General features: G+C 34.0%; 1 protein-coding gene across 2 annotated transcripts in view; it reads right to left on the bottom strand.

Moving 5' to 3' along the window:
* Window positions 1-1317: 1317 nt before the first annotated feature.
* The window catches only part of CWC22 (CWC22 spliceosome associated protein homolog), a 59842-nt gene continuing 41857 nt past the window's right edge, over window positions 1318-19302 (bottom strand). For both annotated transcript variants that reach the window (XM_059166872.1, XM_059166874.1), the window contains exons 14-20: window positions 15827-15887; window positions 11895-11972; window positions 11075-11227; window positions 9523-9650; window positions 7086-7187; window positions 6773-6990; window positions 1318-2162 (exon numbers count right to left, since the gene is read on the bottom strand). In XM_059166872.1, the coding sequence (XP_059022855.1) occupies window positions 1576-2162; window positions 6773-6990; window positions 7086-7187; window positions 9523-9650; window positions 11075-11227; window positions 11895-11972; window positions 15827-15887 (1327 nt within the window). In that variant the 3' untranslated portion in view covers window positions 1318-1575. The remainder of the gene's footprint in view (window positions 2163-6772; window positions 6991-7085; window positions 7188-9522; window positions 9651-11074; window positions 11228-11894; window positions 11973-15826; window positions 15888-19302) is intronic.

Genomic DNA, 19302 nt, shown 5'->3' with positions numbered 1-19302 from the left:
AGAAGCTCAATATTTGTTGCATTTAAAAAATTATTTATTTTAACAAATCTTTAAGGTCTTAACGACTTAATAAATCAAACGATTTCCCATTTCTACATTTAGAAATTATAAACTTAAAGTGAAGAAAATAAGCTAAAACTTCTATTCCATTTTTATTCCTTTTTACCACCCCCAAAGACCAGTGTTCGGTTACAAAAATAAACTCTCATTTATTTTCCTTTAGGGCTCATAGCCTACGTGTAAATAAATCCGATTTGCTGAGCTTCATAGTTTTGTGAAATGCACTGCGTCCATGACAGTACCTTCTAATGACAACTCAGCATCTTTTAACCACCACAGTAGGAGAAAACACTAAGAAGAATTTTTTCAGGCTGTCATATTCAATTAATGCTCTTCTTTTTTTTTTTCTTTCCCCTCTTGCAGGGGTAGGAGGATAGGAGGAGAGGATAATATTTATTTATTTATATGGATTTTATTGTTATTTATACTCAAGTTTTTAACAAAAATAAAAAACATTTTGAATCAGAGAATGCCTAAAAGTCAAACATTGAAGATGGTGGTCCCATTATTCTTGAAACCAGACATCAGCTAAAATGGACTTTATGTACTTTAAAAGTGAACAAGCATAAGCAGTCTTATTTGGTAAGTAGGTTAAATGTCAGCAAATCTAAAATTTCAGAGGCAATATTTTATTTCAAAAGTAATAAATAATATGGTCACATGTTAACTGGTGAGAGTTACAATGAAGGAAACCTTCAAAATTCTTTAAAAAATTGGAATTATTTCACAGTTAGGCTGTTCACATTTCTCATGACTATATGTTTTCCAATGACCTATTAACCTAAATTAAAAGTTAAATACACATTACCTTACCAACGATATAACTTCAAGGCTGAGAAAAAGCACTAATCACAAAGAATTTCAATTAAACATTAATCTAGCAGTCCAAAGAGAAGAAATGTTACTGATGAGAGAAGTCCTAATCCTAAATAATATAGCTATGCATCTGTTTAAGAGACTAATACACCCTTAGCTTCATCAAAACACTTGTTAAAAAAATTATACATATCTACTTTGTTCAAGAAGTAATATGAAACTTGAAATAATTCCTATTTTAAAAAAAAGTGACTCCTAAAAAGGTTCATAGCATCTCACTGACAAAGCAAAAATATTACATTGAAATGGTTCATCTATTTTGGTCTCTAGTTATTAAAAAAGAAAAAAAAAAGCCACTGATAATTCATTATAATAATTCTATAAACAACTGGAAACATTATCAGGAAAAAAAAATTTGGTCAATGAAAAAAAAATCACTGATTCAATGAGCATTTCATCATTTTATTAACAAAATATAAGCAAGAATTACATCCCTCTCTGGTGAAACTTCTCAAATAATTTTATGTGGAGGGCCTTGAGATGTATCAATTATAAAACATGTTAAAATGAAAAAATTTTTTTAAATGTACAAATACAAACCAGTACTTTATACAAGAATTCTTATAAAGTTCGTTAATGTAAAAAATAATTTGTTTCAACTGAATATAAGGCATGTTCAGTTTCTGTAATTTTGTAGAACTATTTTTTTTGCTTTGTTGGAGACTTTTCTCTTCGCCAGTCCTGATGTTTGTTTGATTCTCTGGATTGTTTAGAGTATCTGCTAGATTTTTCCCATCGCCTTTCGGCACCATTCTGATACCTATCTTCATCACTTCTAGAACCTGAATGTTTTCTATTCTTTTCTCTTGACTTTGATCTATCTTTTCTTATAATATTTTCACAGTCTTTATTTCGGTGTCTGTGCTCATTTTCAGAAAAAGAGTTTCTTCTCTCTCCTCTCTTCTTCTTGGGATCACCATACTTATTTTCCAAATCTGTGTGTGCTTCTTGGTCTCTGTCATTCATGATTCTACTGTAACTATTTCGTTCAGAAGGAACACCTCTGTCTGAAGTGTACTTTGTTATGGGATCTCTCCAATTTGGATCCCTTGAATTTTTATCTTTATGTTTTTCTGACCTTCTTTCTCTTTCAGTCCGTGCTTCCCGATGCCTTTGCTCTGGCCTTCTTTCTTCTTGTTTCCTATCATGGCTCTGTTGTTTCCTGATCAATTTATCTACTTCCTTACTTCTGGTGTTTCCTTGTCCCTTCTTTCTTCTATCTTTATCTGCATACGTAAAAGAAATCGTTAGCTTTTTTTATTTTAATCTTTACTTTAATAATTTAACAATTACATTTATTAATCCACTGTAGGTTTATTAATTCAGACAAACTGGATGCAAAACTAAATTGAATGGAAAGTCTTACAACAGGATATTTTACAAGATGAGTAATTTTTAAGAATATGTATTTTATCACCAAAGTACTGTTTTGATCCTTAGACTCAAAGCTATAAACAGAAACTTTAAATAAACTATAGCAAATGTAAAATTTTTTATAAAGTGACTAACAGGTACATTTCCACTTACAAATTTTATTCAAAAACAGAAATTCCAGCCCTGTGCATTATGTCATATGGAATAGTAATCAGATCTGACATGTTAATAAAAACACAGTGAGCACACATGTGAGCGACATCACTTCTAAAGCTGGGGAAGTGGGGTTACTGTGTTTAACAGCATGAATATGTATTTTTCAAATAAAAACCTCTTCCTACAAAAACAATAGTTCTGCTCTCCAGTGCTATCAGAGAAGCAGTATCTACACCGGGAAGAGAAGCTTGTTAAGACATATAATTACAGGGGCGCCTGGGTGGCTCAGTGGATTAAGCCGCTGCCTTTGGCTCAGGTCATGATCTCAGGTTCCTGGGATCAAGCCCCGCATCGGGCTCTCTGCTCAGTGGGGAGCCTGCTTCCCCACCACCCGCCCTGCCTGCCTCTCTGCCTACTTGTGATCTCTCTCTTTGTCAAATAAATAAATAAAATCTTTAAAAAAAAAAAAAAGACATATAATCATAGGCCTTATCTTGATTTCTGAGAAAAGTCTTTTGAAATGGCGGAGAACAATTCAATCTTACTGATACAATCACAAATATTAAATAATCACAGTGAAATTTTAAGCTATAAAACAAATTTAATCAGTTTATCTGTTATTTCCTTTGCGTACATAAATCAAAGGTGCTGAGAAGAACAAAAGTTCTGTCAAATTCATACATATACAGAAAGAACATATGGTAGAAAACTGCCTACTTTCGTCCTGTCTCCACCTAAATTTCACTGTACCAACCTGTATTTCTTCTGCCAAATGCCTACCCTTGGCATAGTCCATTGGTTTGCCACTAAGGATTTATTTCTCTGGTTCCTACCAAGCAGCTCAACTGAGCTGCAGCTACTCAAGCAGAAACCATCTGGCTGCGTGCTAAATCAACGTCTCTCTGTCCCTACTATTCACCACTCTCAGGGCAGTGCTGACAAAAAACCCTGAGCCCTACCATAATAGGCAACCAACCCACTGTTGGGTGTTTGCTTTATAATTTTCTAATTTTGGGACAGTTCATATTGCTTTTATGCTACTTAATATTTTACTAATAAAACAGAAAGCTCTCTACTGAAATTGTATGATGAGGCAAATTTATTTTGAATCAGCAAGATTCCTTACTGCAGCAATTTAAGCTGTGTTATCATCTGTTCTCAAAACAGATATCATGAAATAATAAATTCTTTAGAATTAAGAGGTGAATATTAAATGAACAATGTTAACGTATTTTAATTCAAGAATAAGACTTCCTGTGGGCAAATGCAATCTTGCTCTAATAATATAAAATACTGAGAGTCCCACAATTCTGGCTGCCACACACACTCTTTTAAGTGCAATAAGCCAGAGAACAAGAGTGTAAAGTTCCAACTACTTTATCCTGCCACTAAATATGCATTAAAAAGTAAGAAATGATATGCATTTTGGCCAATAAGACTATCTCTCATTCAGACTAAGACACTGTGATGGAAGAAAACAGAGTTGATCCTGGGGAAAACAAAACAGACCTTCTCAGAAAATGGCACATTTAAAAAAATCCTTTACTACTCTATTTCTACTTCTAGGAAGGATGGAAAAAGCTGTGGAAGACCAGTGCCCCTGCTGAAAACAACTAGAAACGCCAGATGCAAATTTAAAATCTTCTGCTTAAAGGCACTAAAGATCTTGAACAGCTTGAGATATTATAAAGAAAGGCAGTGCTTAAAAAAAAAAAAAAAAAAAAAAAAAAAAAAGGGACAGGATAGTGTATGTTGAAAGAACAGAGGGTCAACTTCAAGGAGTCCTAACTGCCAAAGCTGAAATGACCTGAACAACAAAATAAATTATAGTAATGGATTTTAACTAATTCAGATAAATACCCAAGAGTCCACACTGATAAAATGTAAAGTTAACAAGTAAGTGGGGGTGGGGGAGAGGGATAATTCTTTCTTGCAGAAGAAATTCAATCACTAAATGCAGAAGAAAAAGACAAATGGAAAAATCACATTCGGCAAACACCACAGTAGTTAAGTATTGCAGACAAGACCCAAAGATGGATGCTAAAATTAAAGAGCAAAAGGTAGAGGAGAAAGAGAAGATTTGCATAGTATCAAATTATCTCCCTACAAGACATTAATTTATAGAGAAAAGGAGTTTCTGTCTTTTCCTGCTCAAAAGAAATTGAGCAGATATCTCTTTAACCAAGTGATCAAAGTTAATGTCACCAATAAGACATATCAATATTATGAACTCCAAGATAAGATGCATTAAGAATACATTATTTCTATGGTATTCTGTCCAAAAATGCATAACCTCATTCTAATCATGTAAAAATATCAGACAGATATCCAAGTTGAGGGACCAATTCTAAAATCTAAGTGACCAGAGGACTTCAAAAGTCTCAGAGCCATTAAAGCCAAGAAAACCTGAGAGGAATAGGTTATAGAGGACTAAGAAGAAACTCAGTTCAATCCAAGTAGGAACCCGGAATAAGAAAAAGGACATTAATGGAAAAACTGGTGAAATTCAAGTAATAATATGTTTAATGTATTGTTACAATGTTAATTTCCTGGCTTCGGTAATGGAACTCTGGTTACATACAATACTAACACTAGGAAAAGTTGAGTGAAGGCTATATGGGAATTTTCTGTACTATTTGCAACTTTCTTTTAAGTTGATTAAGGGCCAGCATTCTAGGGGCGCCTGGGTGGCTCAGTGGGTTAAGCCACTGCCTTCGGCTCAGGTCATGATCCTGGGGTCCTGGGATCAAGTCCCGCATGGGGCTCTCTGCTCAGCAGGGGGCCTGCTTCCCTTCATCTCTCTCTGCCTGCCTCTCTGCCTGCTTGTGATCTCTCTCTGTCAAATAAATAAATAAAATCTTTAAAAAAAAAAAAAAAGGGCCAGCATTCTAGAGAGGGTGGAACCATGGAGAAGTAAGCTGACATTCTACAGCCACTTTTTCCCTATGAGCATCTGCTGATCCAGGGTTACTGCTGAGGGACAGAGAGACCAACAGAGCTCTGGCAGCTGCACAGGCTGGGAGAGACAAGAATGGAATGGAACTAGCTATCTGCAATACATACATGTGACAAAAGATACATATCCACAAAACCTAAAGAACAACAAATTTATAGAAGAGACAACTTCATAAAACAACAAAAAGGGGGGAAAGGTAGCAAAAGATTTGAAAAGACATTCACAAAAAGGAAAATACCCAAATGACCAATAACATTATAAAATAGTGTTCAACTTCATTAATGATCAAGAAAATGCAAATTAAAACCACAATGCAATACCATTACATATCTACCAGAACAGTTAAAATGAAGAAGATATCCAACCAAAGCGCTGAGAGGATGGGAGCTACTGGAACTCTCAAACATGACGGATAGGGGTCTAAACTGAAATACTGACTTGTCAAGCTGGCAGTAACTACTAGAGCTAAATATACACACAACCTACAACCCAGAGATTCCCAGGACAAACCTAACGGAAATGCAGATAGGTACATATATGTGCATTTACATATATGTACATACCTACCGAGTATGAATAAGGATATTCATAGGAATACTATTTATATATCTCAATTGCTTCTGAGTAAAAGGGATGTTAAATAGACTGTAGCATATTCATACAGTGGAAAACTATACAGCAATAAGACTGAAGGAACTATAACTAAATGCAGTATTACAGATGAAGCTCACAAAAGTAATTGTGAAAGACAAGCCAGACACAAAGGAGTTCACAAAACACAGTTATAAAGTTAAAAACAGGCACAATGAATTACGGAATTACAAATGAGAGTAGTAGCTGCCCTGAGGCAGTGGATGGGAGGAGCAGCAGTAGCTAGTAACTCTGGTAATGGGTAGCTAGCATGTGGATGTGTTCTCTTCATGAACATTTACACTTACAATGTGTGCAATGAACGCATGGCATTTATCAGTAGCTAACATGACCTCACTACAGTAAAAAACTCTTTAAAAATTTTTTTAAAAAATAGAACTACTAGAAAAGCTATAAACTGGACTATAGGCACTATGAATGAATGGCATTTCAGTCGTCACTCAAATAAGTATTTGCAATGAAATATCTTCATTTCTATGAAGAGGATTCCAATAGGTAATCTTAGCATTATAAATGATGCAATTCACTACAGGCTCCAGCAGGGATAGATGATCATTTATATTATTAATTGTGGCTTTTAAACAACTGAACTCTAAAATAATCAAGCAATCAAATTATTTTCTTCCCTTGCTGTAAACATCACCAGCAATATACTTGTTAGAAAAGAGAGCCCAATCCATTAGAAGTGAGTTTCCATACCTGAGGCAGAGCTCTGACTACTGCTGGATGAAGACCCACTGTCTTCGCTGGAAGACTCTGAACTACTGTCACTGCTGTCCGAGTCAGAGGCAGAGGAGGCCGACTCTGAAGAGGAGGACGCGGAAGAGGAAGAGGAAGGGGATTTATTTGCCTCAACATCTGGTTTCTGTGCCACAATGACCTTCGGTGTGTTTTTGAGATGCTCACGCAATTCATCCCTAATTAAAGATATAATCTCTGTTAGTTTCTGCTTTAAAGGCACCTATGACATAATTTTATAAGATGAAAATAAAATTTTGAAAACTATCCTTACGTTAAACCTCCAAGACCTATCGAAGTAAAGAAGTTGATGGCAAACCGAGTGTTTCTTGGATTATCTCGGGGTAATAACCCTTCAAAAAATGGCTGTAGGGTTCTAAAACAAGAAAAGAAAATGAACAAAAGAGAACACATTGCTTAAAGATAAAAAGGCAAATTTCTTATATAATCACTTTTCAGATTTTCTATGTATTTTTAAATTGGTAAATGAAAAACAATTAAGTAAGAGATTTATATAATTTATTAGATTGGGCTACATGCTATTTAAATGAAATAAGTAGGGTCAAGTCATAATTTACTAAACTTACAACAGAGGAGGTTTTTTTAAAAAAAGATTTATTTATTTGAGAGAGAGCCTAGGCACACGGGCGTGCAGGGTGTGGGGCCTAAGGGAGAGAGGGGGAAAAGAATCTCAAGCACACTCCTCAAGGAGTGCGGAGCTCAACACCGGGCTTGATCTCACAACCCTGAGATCATGACCCGAGTGGAAACCAAGAGTTGGATGCTTAACTGACTGAGCCACCCAGGCGCCCCACAGAAGTTTTTAAAAACTTTTTTATACATCACACATACATACATATTTTATAACATACACAATCACACACACACATACACACACATCTGTGAATGTATACAATAAAGTAAAAACAAATCTCTGTTTTATATATATATACACACACATGCACACACAGCACTGTGCACAGCACTGGGGGATGGGAAAAAACAGTCAACAAAAGGGCGAAATCATGGATGAAGACTGCATACAATCATTATTTCCAGGGATGGGAACAATACAAGGTGGTCTGGACATGTTGTTCTGAGTGCCACACTGAATGACTAACCAGCAGGGTCAAGACAAACTGTTACACAGAAAAAAGTGACATACAGGAAAAATAATTAAGAGTTTTGCTGGATAGACCAAAAGAGGGGATTTCTAGCTCTGGAAATGGAGGTAAGGAAGCACGAACAAGCTGAGCAATGTTGGTGAAGTCTAAGGAGAGGTGAAGTAGACAGGGACCGGTAAGGTTAGTCTATGAAACCAAGAGGAGAGAGGGACTAGCCCAGAGAGGGCATGTTGAAGCCAGAATGGAAACTGTGGCAAAGAGGAGAGGTAGGCTGAAGAGTAGAGACCATGAAGAGTGAGGCAGAATGAAAAGAAAGTGAGGAGCCACAGTGAGCAAGTGGCCAACTGCATTAGTAAGGCCGGAAAATCCGGGGGCAGGAGGATTGAGAAAAAGTACTTGACTTGGCAGGCAGTCACTAAGAAATCTGAAAGGATGATTCAGCAGTGTGAATGAAGTAGAAGTCAACAGTAATCTGAATAAATTGGAAATAAGAAAGCTGGTGTAGGGATTACATGATAGTCCTGGAACACGATTCTCATTTAGTGTAATAATTTGAACAACTACATGACCGAGTCATCTAAATACTTTTATAATTACCATTGATAACAAAAATTAATTAATTTTCTAAGGTTCAAAATTTGGGTTAAAAATGAAAATAAAGGGGTGGCTGGGTGGCTCAGTGGGTTAAAGCCTCTGCCTTCAGCTCAGGTCATGATCCCAGAGTCCTGGGATCGAGCCCCGCATCGGGTACTCTGCTCAGCAGGGAGCCTTCTTCCTCCTCTCTCTCTGCCTGCCTCTCTGCCTACTTGTGATCTCCGTCTGTCAAATAAATAAATAAAATCATAAGAAAAAAAAGAAAATAAGACTAAGTAGTACTCATTAGAAAACTCCAATGAACATGCAAAATAATTGTGTGTTCTAACTAAATTAAAAGAGGCACTGATTCTGTGTTTACTCTCCTGCAACTAAAATCCAACATTAAAAAACTGCATGTTGGGGGCACCTGGGTGGCTCAGTGGGTTGAGCCACTGCCTTCGGCTCAGGTTGTGATCTCAGGGTCCTGGGATCGAGTCCCGCATCAGGCTCTCTGCTCAGCAGGGAGCCTGCTTCCTCCTCTCTCTCTGCCTGCTTGTGATCTCTCTCTGTCAAATAAATAAATAAAAATCTTTAAAAAACAAAACAAAACAAAACAAAAAAAAAACCCTGCATGTTGTCCTGTGCCACAGAACATGAGATTCAGAGTAGTAATTAATGGGAGAAGAAAGACCTAGGGACGCCTGGGTGGCTCAGTTGGTTGGACGACTGCCTTCGGCTCAGGTCATGATCCTGGAGTCCCGGGATCGAGTCCCGCATCAGGCTCCCAGCTCCATGGGGAGTCTGCTTCTCTCTCTGACCTTCTCCTCATTAATGCTCTCTCTCACTGTCTCTCTCTCAAGTAAATAAATAAAATCTTAAAAAAAAAAAAAAAAAAAAAAGAAAGAAAGAAAGACCTAGGGACTTAACTCTTGTTTTTACAACCAAGTGTGGATTTAGGTTGGAAGATTCCTGAGGACAGTAAGAATAAAACGTGCATAATGATAAACTTACTCATCCTTTAATCTTGCATTAAGCTTAGGAAGACCCATATATTCACACAGTTCTTGGAAAAATATTTTAACAAAAATTCTACTGGATGATGTAGTGGTTTCTTCACTTAGCTTTATACATTCAAGAACCTGAAAATTAAAAGACAATTTTATTTTGTTCTAAAGATAAGACAAAATGACCAACACTTATAACTTTAAGCATCTCTAAAGAATTATCTGTATCTTTCTTTGTCCTAGTAAGTATTATTTCTTGGCAAAGTTTAAGACTGTATCTCTATGCTAATTTTCATAATGCTAAGACACTACAGAAATAGAGTTCATTCTTTCTTGAGTAATGTGCTTTTATATTCTGCTGTAAGTATATAATGCTGAAGCAAAGATTACTAGCTCCTAAAACTCACTCATCAAAATGTGGATATATATAGGGGTTTGGGGCAAAATGCCACTTAATGCATTAGGCTACAGTTTTGTATAGTACATATACAGTAAGGGTAAAGACAGGAAGAGTGATGGTTTGTTCTGAATACCAAGATTAAGCCTTAAAAACTGAAGCCATAGAGATGTTTTAGGACAAATAAAACTAAAAGTAACCTCCAGTTTCTATGTTCCAGGAACCCATTTGCTTCGATTGTTTAAAACCTTGATTTCATTTTCATTCCCAGAGGGAAAAAAGTAGTAAAAATATTATTATAATCAGGCTCCTAGGCCAGCTTAAAAAGTACCTATTAATGCAGCTAGACATACTTAGTACTTACAATATTACAAGAATCTATTTAACATTTATAAGGTCACTTTGCTGCCTCATTCTACTATCAGGTTGTGGTATAGTACAATGTGATCCTCTTCTTTCTTTCTTTCCTCTTGGATGTAATTTCTTTCTTTCAACTTCACTTTTCTTATAACCTATCACTTGTTATTTTGTACTGGCGCTATGGGCCTATCTTACCTTATGTATTTCTTATATGGTATGTTCCTTTAAAGCAGAGATCATATATAGTTCACTTTGGATGCCCAGTATCTCTCTCAAGTGACTGGACACAGAGCTGGTAATTTAATGAATGGCTGTTGGATGAACAGCAGTTGTACAATAAATTCCAGTGTCACGAATGTATTTTAAATTCCAATCCAGTATTCATTTGTGTATCAAGGATATCTTATCTTGTTCTAAAGAACTGACTACATGATGCATGGACCATAAAGCTATTCGTGTACATGGGTATGAGTATATATGCACGTGTGCACACACAGAGAAGAGGAAAATCTCTATTTTCCCCTGAAAAGACCATTAGCCATCACTAGTAAAAATCACTATTAAAAAGGGCTGTTAAAATCATCACAGGTGGTATTTCTTACACTCACGTTATTTACCTAACTTCTCAATCCCACGCTGTATGAATATAACCTCAAAGATAGCCATTACGATAAAAGTTTGCTATACATTTCATTTTAAAGTACATTTCCTACATAGGAAAACTATGGTTATATTATACTTAATACCTATTCGAGAATAATGGGATGAGGAAGGAAGAATAAATATCGGTTCATCTACTTACACTCCATGGAAGTGAATCAGTGTATAAAAGGTGAGCAAACATCTTGGCAACATTTCTCAATTTGTTTGTTTCCAAGCGATGGATGGTATCATATTGTTCTTTGAATATACTTTCAAAGGATTCCATGTATTCTTTTTTTAGCATGCAAAATCGCTAATGAATAAAAAAACTGAAGGTCAGTAGCACTAAAAACTGACTCTCAATACCATTACCAGCATATTAGATCCTTCTAAATTTACTGAATCAAAAATTAGTAAATATTTTGCATATCATATCATTCAATCTTTTTGTGCTATATGATGGAATGCTTAAAAAAGAAGGTAATGTATATCATCCCTATTTACCTGGGATTTATACACTAAAACAAAATTATACAAGTAGCTTATCATAGACACATACATTTATATACCATGCAAATATATTTCTCTGTGGGTAGAGTTTAGATTTAAAAACTTATTTTAGCTCATGCTCTATTTGTGTTGCCTGAACATGTACTTGACTTCAGAAAATGCTTTGACATTTTGAAAAGGCAACATTTAATTGTCCTCTTTGGGAAACTGTTACAAAGCATAAAGAATTTCAAAAAGTTCTGGAAGAGTTATAAGTAATGTTAATAAGGCACTGCAAAATGAAGTAGGAAAGGAGGAAACTACAGAGGATGGGAAACCCGAGGGAGGGAAGAGCAACAAGCTCTTAGGGAAGACTTGCTCTTATATTAGACAAGACCAAAAAGCAGACACGTTAATTCACAATATTCATATTATGGATTACCCTAGTGATTCTACTAAATTCCAACAAGAAAAATGAGGCTGTAACTTACCCCAGCTAATAAGCCAAAAAATTTCTCATATGTCCTTTGTTGGGCACAACAGTCAAGTATCATGTTGCAGAGTTCTTTCTATTTGGAAAAAAAATTGCATTAGTGATTCATAAAACAATGAATCCATGCTGTATGATAATTTATCAATATGATAGAGACAGTTTGAATTTTTAAATAAGGGTTTAAATACACAAAACTTCCAAAGCTTTGTGAGCTTAAGTTATCAGGACAAAATTAAGAAATTCAATCTATGTCAACCTGTTTAGTTTTTCAAAGCCTTCAGCCTGGCTGATAGTTTCCATAGTCATCCATGCTAATTAGATTGATTAGAAAATTATAAATTTATATTACGTATGAACCACCTCAAGATATCTACTATATGAAACAGATATACCATGAAGAGACTACTGAATAGACTATATTCTAAAAAGAGTCTACACAAAATTTTTAAAAATACAGCTCATCCATATGCCACCTAATAATTCAGTTATATACCTTTAAACTCAATTATTAAGGAATATATTTAATTAGTATGGAAAAGGTAGAACATGAGTCTTCATAGAAGCATAAATAAGCATAGTTACAACATTAACTTAAATGTTGTAAGGTCTTTTTAAAAGAACAAAGGAAATAAACACCTCTGTGGCTGGATTTTCTAGCCTCAAAATAAATGTTACACATATAGATCTACTGATAAATCTATACAAATAGATCAAATCATTCCATAACTACTGGAGTAATATACTGTCTAATCAGCTATTTTTGGGCCTTCACAACTCCTGTGCAAAAATTCTGTTGAGCTAATAAATGCAAGAGTTAATCCAGGACCAGAAATACCATCATCACAAATGATTTATAATTTTAAAATACTATAATGAAGTATGTGTTGATTATATCAATTTCATAGACAAAGAAACTCAGACAACATGGATAGCTCAATGGAGACAAAATTTAAAAAGGCCTAAATTCATTCTTTGACCACTGCTGTAGAATTGACTAAGTATATATTTTTCTACAAAACATTTACCAAAAAGTTAAAAATTATTCTTTTTCCAAATATAGTAACTGCAATGGATTTGTGTTCTATAAATGGAAAATATAAATATAATAATATATTATATAAAATACAATATATACCCTTTCAGTTCATTTTTACTTCTATTTAATTTCACCTTAGTATTTTCAATTAGCAATTTTGACATTTTGTCATATTTAACAATGTGAGATGCAACCTAAGTAAATATGTAAATATATTTTCTTTTATTTATTTGAGACAGAGATATAGGGAGAGATAGCATGAGCAGGGGGAGAGACAGTGGGAGAGGGAGGAGCAGATTCCCTGCTGAGCCAAAAGCTCAATGTTGGGTTCAATCCCACGCCGCTGGGATCATGACCTGAGCGGAGGGCAGACACTTGACCATCTAAGCTACCCAGGCACCCTACTGTAACTATTTTTAAAACTTAGGTCTATCTATATTTACTGCATATATCCATGTGCAAGAGGCTGAAAAGGGTCCTAAAGAAGCACAGAACAGATACTCTAGAACTGTGCTGTCTAGCATGCTAGCCCCTAGCTAATTAATTAAATACCATTATATAAAATTAAAATTTTCATTCTTTTGTCATCCTAGCCACATTTTCAGTACTCAAAAACCACATGTGACCAGTGGCTACCATACTAGACAGTGTAGAACACAAACATTTTCATCATTGCAAAAGTTCTATTCGATAGCGCTGTTCTGGAAGTTGATAATCTTCTTATAAAACAATCTACTTAAAAGGCCTTAATTCACAATTTGAAGTTGTTTTCAGATATCATTACATTACTAAATTATTATTTTTTTATGATTAATCACAAGTCACCTCAATTAAAGAAAATGCTTATTAATGCATAAATTCTGAAAAGATGTACTATGTCAAAATTTAATATAGTACTAAAAAGTTAAAATGAGGTTTTCTGAGTTCTGCCACATTATGTTAATTTGATGTATTAAAATGCATTTTCAACTCTTTCTACTAACATTGTATTTTACAATAACATAACAGTTAATCAGGTTTTAAACAATATAACATGGTAATATGCTGAGAGCATTGGTAAATAAGCCAATGCTACTTGCAAAACAAATTACTTTCTTCCCTAGACTAAATGCAATTATAAGAGTTATTCCCTGTGGCTTATAATAATTAAATATTTTAACATTTTAATTAAATATTACAGCAATTTTAGGAGTCTTTTGAGTGAATGAAAATAGATGCACTAAGACATTCTTCCAAATGCTATCAAAATATGTTGAGGTTAATTCTAGAACAACTACCCTCTGAATTAATATTAATAAAACTTAAAATGACTTAATTATACTTCTCTAATAATGTGACAAGATCATATAGTAATTTCAGTTTCAATTAGTATTTTATTTTATTTTATTTTATTTTTTTTTTAAAAGATTTTATTTATTTATTTGACAGAGAGAGATCACAAGTAGGCAGAGACACAGGCAGAGAGAGAGAGAGGAGGAAGCAGGCTCCCCGCTGAGCAGAGAGCCCGACGCGGGCCTCGATCCCAGGACCCTGAGATCATGACCTGAGCCGAAGGCAGCGGCTTAACCCACTGAGCCACCCAGGCGCCCTCAATTAGTATTTTAAAGGTCAATTCACTAATTTATTTCCTTTCAAAAGTGAACAAATCAAGTGCACCCAGGATACAAATAGGTACACTGTTACTAATATACTAATAAACAAACTTTAAGAGGGGGAAAAAGAACTTTTTAAATTTGAAAAGAATAATTTCTTCTCAAAATTACATACCATGGCATTTCAAGAAGAAATTTATAATCTAGAAAAAGATTGGTAAACTTTTTCAAAGGCCAGATAGTAAATACTTCAGGATTTAGAGGCCATAAAGTGCCTGTTGCAACCAGTCAATTCTGTTGTCATAAGGTGAAAACAACTATACACAATATACCAATCAATGGGCATGGCTGTATTCCAATAAAATTTTGTTTACAAAAATGATAGTCTGCCAATCCCCATAACAGATCATATTAAGAGCCTTAAGACAAAGCACTTACACCTAACGGTAACAGCTCAGATAGTCAAAATCTTTTAGAAATAAAAACAGCCTAGAGTTGATATATTCACTCTAGCATCTCTGCTGGGTCTACCATGTGTAAACCAGGGTGTGAAAAACAAAACCCCCAAAGCCTTGGCTCAATGGAGATGGGCAGGGAACAATCTAAATAAAAATGCAATTAGAAAAAACATCGAAGATAATCTACTCAATCCAGTCTTTATGATTTTTGGCATTAGGGTTCTATGATACTTTGAACAGTGAAGTATATTCTAAGTTGTAAGATTATGAGTCCATGGACTAAGGGGCGGGGGGGCTAACATGTACTGGATCATTGAATCCCTGGTATCCTGTAGAGTCTGACATGTAGTATACGCTGAATATATTTTGTTGCATTAATGAATGAAAAAAATGACAGAGTCTTCTATATCCAATTTAAGTGATATAAAACATGTATGGTGATCAGTATAATTTCTACCACAAAAGATGCTTTAGTACAGTAAGTAGATAGAGTAGATAGAGATAGAGTACAGTAAGTAGATAGAGTATGCAATTCATTAAGGAACAAATTTCCTATTGTATTTTAAGCTACCAGTTGATTTACAGGCAACCACTCAAAATTTTCTGTAAAGTGCAATGGATCAAAGAGACTTCCTCCTTTTCCTACATCCCGTTTAAGCAGCCCATTTAATTCACTGCAATGAGGAGCATTTATGAAGCACTCCAGAACTAATTTTTAAGTTATTTTAAAATTTTAGAATATCTACATTAAAAATGAATATTCAATACTGAGTTATTATTTCAATTCATAAAACCTATATTAACTGTCTTAAACATTTTTATAAACAATATTATTGTGACTTACTGTTTGGCTTTCAGGGAACTCCATTTTCAGCAATTTGTGTGCACATTCTTCAAAATCTAAACTGTAGAGACAAAGTGGTCACAACAGTTAGGTTAAAAACTTGCTCTTTCATAAATAAGGATCTTACTTTAACAATTGTTTAAAATAACTTTTTAACTATAACTTTACAGTACTGCATCGTGTGTGTAGAAAAGACATAGCTCTTAATTCTACAAAGAATGAAGTACTGAGACGTACTACAACATGGATGAACTCTGATTTACGTGAAGTGAAAAAGTCAGAAATAAAAGGCCACATAAAGTATGGTTCCATTTATTTAAGATGTCCAGAATGGGCAAATACATAGAAAGTAGACAAATTTTTATGATGTTGCTAAATATTTCCACTTATCTCTGACCCAAGACAGGAAGAGGGAAATGTTCCAGAGCCCAGCCTGACATCTAGTACTTAATCACCACATTTACAAGTTATCTTGATTCATACCCAACCACAGTGCTTCTACATTTTCAAAAACTAAGTATAAAAATAGTAAATAATCAAAATCACTTACAAGGAAAAAAAATTTGCTTTTATATAACATTCATTAAGTTTCATTAAAAATATTTCCAATATACTTAAGAGGATTACCAAATTTAATGTGAGCTCAATACATGAATAATGCTAATGTATTTGTACTTTGCGTAGAATGTTCAAATCTTCATTCTTTTGATATCAGCAGTATAAAATAAATAGTCACTGAAATAGAATGACTATGAATTTAGTTTTATAGTTCATCTAATTCCTCAGCTTCTGATACTGAGTTTCTGTAAGCATAACAGAGTAATAACCCAAGATGGTACAATGTATAGGAATTTAAAAAAAAAAAAAAAACCTAAAACGAAGAAAGAAATATATCAGAAAGCACTTCTGCAACAGGTAATATTAAACAATATCTGACACTAAGATTAAAATATTAAACTGTAGTTGATAAACTTCAACAATACAGCAATATTACCAAAAAGTATTTTGAAAGATGTGACACTTTCTTTCCCAGTTTTGATTTAAAAACAGAATTAGTATGCAGGAAAAAACCCTGCAAAATCTGAAAAATGAGTCAATTAATTAAGAAAAATACTTTACAACTTTCTGTTTATCTAATAAGTACCAGTGAGAAAGTTAGCTGTATGGCAGTCTCTTCTCCTTGTTCTTGTTTTATTTGAGAAGTATCTGGTAACACCTTACACAAGACTGTTTTGAAGTTGCACTAACTGTAAATATTAAATGAATTAATATTGATATTTCAGTTATCTTAGGTTGCTAAGTCAAATAAATTTCAGGTTTAATACAAATAAAGAGTGACTGAGGGGAAGAGTAAAGAAAAATGATTTTACGTGATGTTAGTTTTCCAGCTGTGTTTACAAATGGTTTTATTGATGTTTCCAATCTAAGAAGGTTTGGTGGGAAAATGATAGACCCACCACCCTCTGATGCTAGAGCTTCAATAATGAAAAATCAGAGTGGAGCATCATTTGAAAGCAAGAATAAACAGGAATGTTTACTTTTCAATAACAAATCTGTTTCAATAACAAAACCAACATAATTTTATGTTTTATGTAAATGAGGGTCATTAAAGAGCCAGAATAGTAAGAAGAGTACAGATGAGATCAGTCAACAAATATAAAAGAAAAGAAAGTAAAAAAATAAAATCACCACACAGTTCAGTTGTCAAACCTTAGTTCTGTCTGCAAGATTTCCAAAAGCAAACTGTATAAAAGGCCCTCACTGCCATCTGACTAGATGATTATATTCCATTCTTGATTTATATTATATTTGGTACAGACTGGTGTATTGTAAACATAAGACTTTTGAAAAATACAAAAAAACTGGAAAACACAGACACAAAAAACCCAATCTCTTCTCCAGGCAACCATGGTTGGTATGTTAATGTGTCACTTCTAGAATCTGTCTACCTATCTAAACACTTAAGATAATACTACTGGATTATATGTTTATAAAAAAATTTTAAAAAATTAATAAAAAAATACTACTGGTACAGTACTATATAGTCTATACCGTTTTTGCCCCAATTTCACATTAAATCAGACCACTCGACCATACCAATAATAATTCCCCATTAGCCTAACTTTCACTAGTGGCATAAACTAGACATTTGATTATTTCTATTGGACAAGATAGTCTTTTTCTTTTTTGTACTGAACAACTCTATATAATTCTGTCAATTTTGAAAAATGGTCAAATGGCATCAACATTAAGCCCTTAATTCATGTTACTAAAAGGCTTTCCATAAAGAGCATATCAATTTAAATTCCCACCAATGTCTACCTGTATCTCCCTAAAGTCATTAATATTGAGTGCTGTTGCTTTGAAGAAAAAAAAAACAACACACAGTAAATCACTTCAGCTGTTTTAATGACCAATAATAGCACTTCTTAGTCTAGAGTGATATTTGTTTAGTAACTTTATGATTCAGGATCCCATTACACGAATCCCTCAACCATGTCCTTTAAACATCTGGTCTACCAAAGTCTTTGTGGTTCTTTCTAAAATATGTATGAGATTTTAAGTATAGTAAACTTTGTCACATATAAGTCATTCTTACCAGACATTTAGGGGTTCAAAACGCTTAACAAATACCAACACATGAAATGGTATTGCCGTTACTAGAGTTGGTATCACTCTGTAATTCTGACTGTCACCTGTCTATTGCTTTCATTTTTTAAATATTTTCTGTGGTTCAAGGACTATTAAGGTTTGGTTAATTAAAAAAAAAAAAAAAAAAAAAACAGTTTCCTTTAAGTAATTATCCAAACAGCTCCACTGTAACTCTTCAAAGTTAATCTTAACACCAATATTAAAACATGTATCTGCTATTTACAATAGATTACTGTTGAATTTCTAAAAAAGGATAAATGAAAGGTCAAACTGTAAGAATTTTTACCTATAACAAAAAATTTTCATTTTCCACTTTAAGTTTGTATGAAAACATAGTTAATAGATTTTTCTTCCACGCAAAAGGCAAAGAAATAGGTAAGGATAAACCAAAAATATTTCTAGCCAATGTTTTGCTTTGTAACATTTCTCTTTCTGAAGATGAATCTAAGCCAAAAAGTTTTCAGACAGAATAAAAACAGGATGACTCCTACGTATGAATCATTTTTGCTATTACATCATACTAAATGGAAATATACAAAACCTAATAAGAAAACAAAACTGAGAAAACATTCCTCCTCCGGTGCAAAATGTAAACACTGTGCCATTAAATCAATAGGCTCATTTGCATAAAAAACAACAGATGTACTAAGCATTTAATATTTCATTTATTTCTCTTCCAAATCAAACTCATAGCCTTCAAAGGGAATAAGATATTCATAAGACATCGCAGTAGTTCTTACTTAACATTACTTCAAAGGGTCCTCAAAACCTTCCTAATTCCTATTTCCATATATATTCATTTCCATCTGCACACACAAAAAAAT

Source organism: Mustela lutreola, chromosome 3, assembly GCF_030435805.1.
Source record: "Mustela lutreola isolate mMusLut2 chromosome 3, mMusLut2.pri, whole genome shotgun sequence".
NCBI lineage: Eukaryota > Metazoa > Chordata > Mammalia > Carnivora > Mustelidae > Mustela > Mustela lutreola.
This window is presented reverse-complemented; position numbering and strand designations above follow the sequence as displayed.